This window comes from Taudactylus pleione, unplaced genomic scaffold (genome assembly GCF_031769625.1).
Source record: "Taudactylus pleione unplaced genomic scaffold, aTauple2 ptg000375l, whole genome shotgun sequence".
In the NCBI taxonomy this organism is placed as follows: domain Eukaryota; kingdom Metazoa; phylum Chordata; class Amphibia; order Anura; family Myobatrachidae; genus Taudactylus; species Taudactylus pleione.
The window spans coordinates 1,460,899-1,469,050 of NW_028284776.1; the positions used below are offsets into that span (position 1 = coordinate 1,460,899).

Here is an 8,152-nt window from a genome sequence, read left to right on the forward strand (position 1 = left end):
AAGCTTGTGTATTATAAGGAATAATTTGTCACTGTGAGGGATAGTAGCAGTGATGGCCACAGGGCCTATTTAACATTTAGGATGATGTCCTGGGCAGAATGGCTAATAGTGCAGCCTTGGCTCTATGTAGTGCCACGTTACGTGTTGTTCAGTTGGAACACTACCACTAGCTGCACTGGCAGGCCCCTTTTCTGATTGCAGTTGGAGAGGTGGTCTGTCACCCCTGCGTCACAATACCTGTAAGTTTCCCTTAGTATTTCATGGACAGTGCCGCCCTGTAGGCTGACTGAATCAGAACTGACTGCATATGTCTGAGCCGCAGCTGACCCTTTCAGAGCTGCAGAGTCCCATAAGCTAGCTACACACTATGCAATTTTTCGGTCAAAATCTGCCCGATTTTACAGCAAGTGGAAGCACCCAAAATCATGGGGTACACACTCTACTATTTATTTTAAAAACCCTGGCAATTTTCTGGCGCATGGATGGTTAATATGCATATACCCACCAGCAAGGATGAGGTAAACATGAACATCGTAGGAATTATGGTTAGATTATCATGAATGCCCACACACTGTACGATATCGGGACCTTTTGGCCAGTCAGATTGAAGCTGACCATTTCTGGCCATTTTTGTAACTCTGATTTAGTTCTGGTCAATTATCAAGAGTGTCCCAGACAAATACAAGATCTCCCTGTTTGCAGTTAAAATCTTTCTTCATTATCCTTTCCCTCACTTTGCTGCAAACCTATGTATAGTCAACCTACCATAGAATTTCTGTATTCAACCTTTTAAAAAATATGAACAGATCTCCAATATATAAGGACCTCTGGCCCGTCGTCCTAAGCTTGCTGTTTGAAGGTATAGTCAAGAACGCTGATGCATTTCCAATTCCTAATGTAGCCAAATTGGTGGCCAGCACTGGAAACACCCTGGCACCACTCCATGCATTCACTACATAATATCTGGCATCAAGCTGCAATGGAATATATCACAGAATAATAAATCATCACACAAATGTAATCAAACATGGTGATTGTTAACTATACAAGAGACTTAAGCTGGGTACACACTGACAGATATATTGGCTGATCAATTATCACAAAAATGGTCAACAACTTTTTTTTTTTTATAGCCCTAATCCTCCCCTTGGTGTCTAACCCTAACAAAAAAATTTCAACTTTAGTGTGTTTGACTTTTATACCTGTCTAACTTCTGGTGTCTATCTAATTACTGGCTATAGTCCGGAACATATATATATAATTTTCTACTTCAGGGTCCATAGGGTATCCACAGGATACCTTGGGGTATAGGTGATGACGTCAGTCTTCAGGCAACACAGAGTTAAAGTTTTCAGCCTCCCAGGATGCATCTGGGTCCCTCTCCTATACCCCGCCCCCGGGCCAAGGCATCCCAGTTTCGTCGGTGCCTGGCCGGAGTCGGAGGCACTGTGCAGAGGGGGGCTATGAAGAGCCCCTGAAGTTTCTTTTAAAGGCAGCGCTGGCTGCACATCTGGGAGTACAGCATGGACAGTCAGTACTGACGTCCATGCCGTCTCCCCTACACCCCGCCGGTACCAGAACGCCGGTACTGATCCGGGGATGCTGGTAGACATCTGGGGTCACGGCTAGCAGTGTCCCCAGATGTTTTGGACCATGGCCGGATCCAAGGGGATGCAGGTAAGCAGCGGGGTCCCGCGGTGGGTTCCTGCTGGTCACATGGTCCTGAGTCCCCAGGCAGGGGGCTCCCTGGGGACTGGCTGCAGCGTGGAGCCAGGCGACCAACCTGCGCTTCCACTACCCCCTGGGACAGCGGGCCGCTGCTGAGCGGCATGCGCTGCGGCGTCCCAGGGGTTAAATGCATGCCAGGGGAGCGCGCTTTCCCTGTCTCACAGCCGGCGCCTCCCCTGCTGCACACAGCCTCTCTGCTCTGCCTGATTGGCCACAGTGTGTCAGCTGTCCTCCCCAGGCCGGCCTCCTTCATCTTCTGCTCCTCGGTGGCCATCTTTAAAGCATGGTGAACACTGCTGGAAGCCTGTGAGCGGTGGCATTGCGGTCTGGGTCCCCCAGCATACCTCTCCTCTGTTTGTCACAGGTCAGTGTATGCAGCGCTGAGTCCTACCAGCCTGAGGGTCTGAGTAGTTGAGAATCAGCGCTAATAGTGCAGGGATTTGTTTCTTCTGCATTGTATGTGACTGAACTGCTAGCCTGCTGTCTGTACTTTCACTTTCTACTGTCAGCTTTATTACTGTCCCTGATCTTGCTCTGCTCAAAGCCCTTGCGGTGCGCGGTGTGCAGGGTGTTATTCACACTATACCAATACGTATAGGTGTGTGTGTCACATACTTACCATCATGTCTGAGACTGATTTTCCTCTCCAGCTCATGTGTACTAAATGTAAGGTACCAATAGCGGAGGGAGAGGGTAACGCGGAGGGGTTATGCCCCCAGTGCCTGGCACTGTCACGGCCGATTATGGTCACGGTCCCGGTACAGGAACCTCCCTGGGCTTGTTTCGCTAAGGCGCTTACAACCCTTGTGGGCCAGCTAGCTCCGCCACCTGCGTTTACCCAGACGGGTTTGTCCCAGCAGTCAGTGGTGTCGTCACCCATGCGGGAGTTCCCGAGACAATTGATGGTACCCCACAGTCTCCCTGTCCCTTCCCAGGTTTCTCCGGAGCCTGCGTGGGTTAATACTCTTAACTACATCGGTTCAGCATTTGTCCGATGTTTTACAGGGGGAGTCTGTGTTGCGGCCTCATAACGGCCGGTGGCGTCTTTATCTGCTCCTTATGGGGATGACGATGAGACGTCAGATCATGGGGAGATTCTGGATCTATCTGACCAAGAACCTCTCCGTACCAAAGAGCCGGACGCTAAGTCCAAGGTGTATATCCCTGGTCTTATTCGAGCGGTCCGCTCGGCTTTAGTTATTGAGGATATTGATCCTTTGGTGGCCACATTCATATATGCCTTTTTAAGGATATTAAGGGTGAGGCTACGGTGTTCCCTCTTTCTGATCAATTAGTGGATCATTTAGTGGAGGCGTGGAAAAATCCAGGTAAACGGTTTCAGCCCCAGAGACGCTTAGCCGTGGCTTATCCGTTTGCGGTCAATTATTTTTCTAAGCGGGAATCCCCTACGCAAGTGGATTCACATGTCACACGCCTAGTCAAAAGTGCCACATTGCCTATGCCTTCGATGTCATCCTTGAAGGATGTCACTGACCGCAAGGTGGAGATCTGCCTCAAAGCCGTTTATTCCCTTGCAGGGAAGCATCCAGACCGGCTCTGGCCGTGTGTTGGGTAGCCAGAGCTATGGAGCGCTGGGCGGATAATTTGGAGGCGTCTTTGGACTCTGACTGTTCGGCTGAACAGACCGAGTTGGTGGGCAATCTCCGAGACTCGGCCACTTACATTAATGAAGCGGCCTTATATATTTGTATGCTCACCTCTAGGATCTCCTATGCAGCCGTGGCTGCTCGTCGCACCTTATGGTTGCGCTCTTGGAAAGCGGACGCGGATTCCAAAAAGGGATTAGAAGGTCTGGACAGGTACTATTTGGTCCAGATCTGGACAAAATTGTAGTTACGTTGGCAGCAGCAAAATCTGCATGTCTTCTGTCTGCTACGATTCTTTCTAGTGCTGGTGGGTCGTCCTTTTGGCCTCACAGGGCCCAAGGTAGGCCTAAAGTATAGTCCTGTCCACGGCAGGCTTGGGCCAAGAAATTGTCCAAGCCCAAGAATCAGGTCTGGAGTACCAGATGTCCGGCTCCTAGGTCAGATAACAAACCTGCGGCCTGACGGTCCAGGCCTCCTTTTGGGGGACCCCAAAGTGGGGGGCACCTGCTTCAGTTCGCCCGGTGCTGGTCGCAGTGCATGTTCCAATTTCCCAGAGGGGCCTGGGTTTCTATTCCATTCTATTTTTGGTGCAGAAACCCAATGGGTCTTACCGTTCAATACTAAACCTAAAGGCCCTCAGCAAGTCCTTGAGGGTGCCTCTGTTTCGGATGGAGACCCTGCGGTCCATTATTCTGGGGACTACATGGTGTCATTGGACATCCAGGACGCTTACCTGCATGTCCCTATTTTTTTGCGCCATCAGCAGTTCCTCAGATTGGCAATCTGCAACGAACATTTCCAGTTCTGGGCACTGCCTTTTGGCCTGGTGACTGCTCCACGGGTATTCACCAAGGTCATGGCGGTCATGGCGGCTCTCCTGCGGACGCAGGGAGTCCGACTGTTGCCTTATCTGGACGACCTCCTGTTGATAGCGGGGTCTCCAGAGTTTCTTTTACACCATCTGGATCTGACGATTGCGGTACTGCAACGTCACGGCTGGTTGACAAACTGGCAGAGGTCCACTCTCACCCCGTCTCAGAGGATCCTGCACCTCGGGGCCTTATTGGACTCCAGGCAGCAGTGGATCTTTGTGACGGAGGAAAAGATCCTTGCTTTGTAGTTGAGGGTGCGCAGTTGTCTGCAGTGTCGTCGAGTGTCGACACACTTGGCAAAGAGATTATTGGGCTCAATGGTGTCGGTATTCGACATGATGGAGTACGCCCAATTTCACTCCAAACCTCTGCTGCTATTGATCCGGTCCAGATGGAATGGATTGCCTCAGTGTCTCAAGTCCCAGACGATGGGGCTCACTCCGGATGTTCGCCTGTCTCTAACCTGGTGTTTGCAGACGCCCGTTCTGGGTGGCGAACTGGGTCCTGTTAACAACGGACGCCAGTCTCCGGTGCTGGGGAGCTGTCACGGGTCCACACTTGTTTCAGGGCAGGTGGACTCGGGCGGTAGCGGAGCTTCCAATAAACATTCTGGAGCTCCATGCGGTGTCAAGAGCTCTCCAGCGGGCACAGCCGGTTCTCCAGAGTCACCCTGTGCAGGTCCCGTCGGACAACGCCACCACGGTGGCCTATTTAAACCAGCAAGGAGGAACCGGGAGAGTGGTCTTTATACCAGGACGTCTTTCGGAGTCTGGTGGACAAGTGGGGTCTTCCAGAGATAGACCTCATGGCGTCCCGGCACAACAACAAGTTGCCGGTGTACGGGTCTCGAACATGAGACGAAAAGGCGTCTCTGGTGTATGCCCTGTCCGTCTAGTAGATGTTCCAGTTTGCCTACCTTTTCCCTCCGTTTTCCCTTCTTCCGCGGGTATTACGGAAATTCAAATCAAGAAGGAGGTACGCTACTGTTGATAGCTTCCGAGTGGCCCAGACGGCACTGGTTCTCCGACCTCTAGAGTCTGTCAGTAGACGTTCCTCTGAGGTTACCATTACAACCGAATCTGCTGTCATAGGGTCCTTATCTTCACCCGGACCTGACTCGGTGTGGCTGTTGAAACGGTCATGCTAAGGTCCAGAGGGTTTTTCTAGCTCCGTGGTGCAAACCATACTAAGAGCTTGTAAACCTTCCTCGGCAAGAATCTACCATCGTGTGTGGCATACTTTCTTCCGGTGATGTAGACCTAGAGGTTATTCCCTTAGGGAGTTCCGCCTGTCTAGGGTGTTGGCTTTCCTACAGGCTGGACTGGATCATGGGCTTCGCCTGGCTTCTCTGAAAGTGCAGGTGTCTGCCCTGTCAGTCTGGTTTCATCGTAGGATTGCTGCGCTCTCTGATGTGCACACCTTTATGCGAGGTGTTCTTCGCATTCAGCCACCTTTTGTTCCACCGGTGGCGCCTTGGAATTGGGCTGTGGTCCTGAGAGTTCTCTAGGGACCGCCGTTTGAACCACTGGACTTTAAATGGCTTACAGCTGAAACCATATTCCTTCTGGCCATTGCCTCGGCCAGACGGATGTCGGATTTAGGGGTTCTCTCTTGTAGACCCCCTTTTCTGAATTTTCATAGGAAAAGGGCGGTACTTCGCACTCGTCCAGGATTCCTTCCCGAAGTGGTATCCAGTTTTCACATCAATGAAGAAATTGTTGTGCCGGCTTTCAATTCACCTGGACTTTCAGTGGGTGACGCCACTTGGGATGTTGTGCAGGCATTGAGAATTTATGTTGATCGCACTTCTTCTTTTAGGAAGTCGGACGCCTTGTTTGTCCTCTATGGCTTCCGTAAAAAGGGTTGGCCTGCTTCAAAGTAGACTTTGGCAGGCTGGATTCGTATGGCAATTTCAGAAGCTTATCTTCATGAAGGTCTTCCAGTTCCCTCCTTGGTGAGGGCTCATTCCACTAGGTCTGTGGGTCCTTCGTTTGCAGCTAGACGTGGTGCCTCTGCAGTTCAGATCTGCAAGGCTGCTACGTAGTCTTCTGTCAATACCTTTGTGAGGTATTACGCTTTTGACATCTTTGCCTCTCAGGATGCTTCCTTCGGGCGGCGGATTCTCCTCTAAGCACAGGAGCGTCCCCACCCTTAAAGGATACTGCTTTGGGACATCCCCAAGGTATCCTGTGGATACCCTATGGACCCTGAAGTAGAAAATATGAGATATGGTAAGAACTTACCCTTGTTATCTCTATTTCTACGAAGTCCATAGGGTTCCACAGGACTCCCGCCCTGTCGCACCTGTACTGCAGATGGGCTTTATTCTGGTCACCGTTTTTTCCGTCTCCCTATGGTGAGAATGTGATTCTTGTGAGTGTCCAGATTTTTTTCTTCTCTCTTTCTTCTCCTCCTCCGGCCTATGGCTTGTGACGTAACTGAGATGCCTTGGCCCGGGGGCGGGGTATAGGAGAGGGACCCAGATGCATCCTGGGAGGCTGAAAACTTTAACTCTGTGTTGCCTGAAGACTGACGTCATCACCTATACCCCAAGGTATCCTGTGGAACCCTATGGACTTCGTAGAAATAGAGATAACAAGGGTAAGTTCTTACCATATCTCATATTTTTTTTTTTTAATGCCATTCGTACCCCACACACCATCTCTATGGGGATACACATACTGTAGTTCCACAACAGATGAAGACACAGGCTATATTATATTATAGGATGGTTACTCCATGTTTAGGCAACATAATATATAAAATGATGTACTTTAACTGTGTGTCATGCTGTTCTCTGCTCTTCCTGCAGATTACCAGCGACAGAAAGAGAGAACTGTTCACTAGTGTCTTATCTATAGCTTCCTCTTCTGTCCACATTTATCACAACTGCTGCTGGGAATGTGACAGACTGCTGCCATGCAAATCATCTTCAGCCTGTAAACCAGCCATCATCGCTCTTACTTCCACTGCTGATCTGCTAATATTATGGATCTGACTTTACTAGGAACATGCTCTCGGACACTAATTACCCTGACATATTAAAGCATCTCCTTTTTAGAATTTTATACAGTTTATTAACAAAATGTATTACATAATATACTGTTGTTTTTTTATTTTGTTTTTGTAGCAAACACTACTAAAAATTCACAACTAACGGTGGAGGCTGTTTATGACTAGATCATTCTATGTAGGCTGTATTCTGAATGTATTTTTATAAATGTTTTCTTTAAATTATAAATAAATTTAAGTACTAGAAAATCTACTAAAAGCAAATGCTGAAACAATGTGTTACTGTTATGTTCTGGGTTGTTTGTGGACCCGGGGTGGTAGCAGGAGCGATCACAGAAGCAGATTTGTAAATAAAACTAGGATTTTTAATAAGTGCTTGAGTAGACATATAATGTGGCAGTAAATAAAAGTCCAGGAAAATATAAATGTGAACAAGAGTTCTGTGGTGGGAGCAAAAGGGTTAATGTCCAGGTAGAAACAATTAGAGCTGTCCAGGTGTGCAGGTAGTGAAACTGAAAATAATCAAGCCAGGTTTGCAGGTAGTGAACTGAAAATAATCAAGCCAGGTTTGCAGGTAGTGAACTGAAAATAATCAAGCCAGGTTTGCAGGTAGTGAACTGAAGCGCAGGATGTCAGCAGGTTCAGGCACTCAGGTATGGGCAAGGGTGGTGGAGGTAGCTGTGTAGTCCAGTGGGAACTAGGAGCTGACAGGCAGACCGGCAGACAGCGAATTCACAGGAACAGGAAAGCACAGAGAACTCCCTCTCAGCTAGGCTGAGATACACGTTGCACTGGCAAAGAAGGAAGGCACTGACCCTTCCTAAATATCCCATGCCGTGCTGTTACTGGCCGGAGGGAACATGTGACTCACCAGGATTGGCCAGCCGCATCACATGGCCAGAAGGCAAGATGGCGGCGCCCATGCCAAACGGA

The 8,152-nt window shown here is 49.3% G+C and overlaps 1 protein-coding gene across 1 annotated transcript in view; it reads left to right on the top strand.

Moving 5' to 3' along the window:
- The window catches only part of PDZD11 (PDZ domain containing 11), a 46,603-nt gene extending 39,012 nt beyond the window's left edge, over positions 1–7,591 (top strand). Inside the window, exon 7 of the mRNA XM_088444998.1 lies at positions 7,020–7,591. Within this exon, the coding sequence (XP_088301124.1) occupies positions 7,020–7,054 (35 nt within the window). The 3' untranslated portion in view covers positions 7,055–7,591. The remainder of the gene's footprint in view (positions 1–7,019) is intronic.
- The last annotated feature ends 561 nt before the right edge of the window (positions 7,592–8,152 follow it).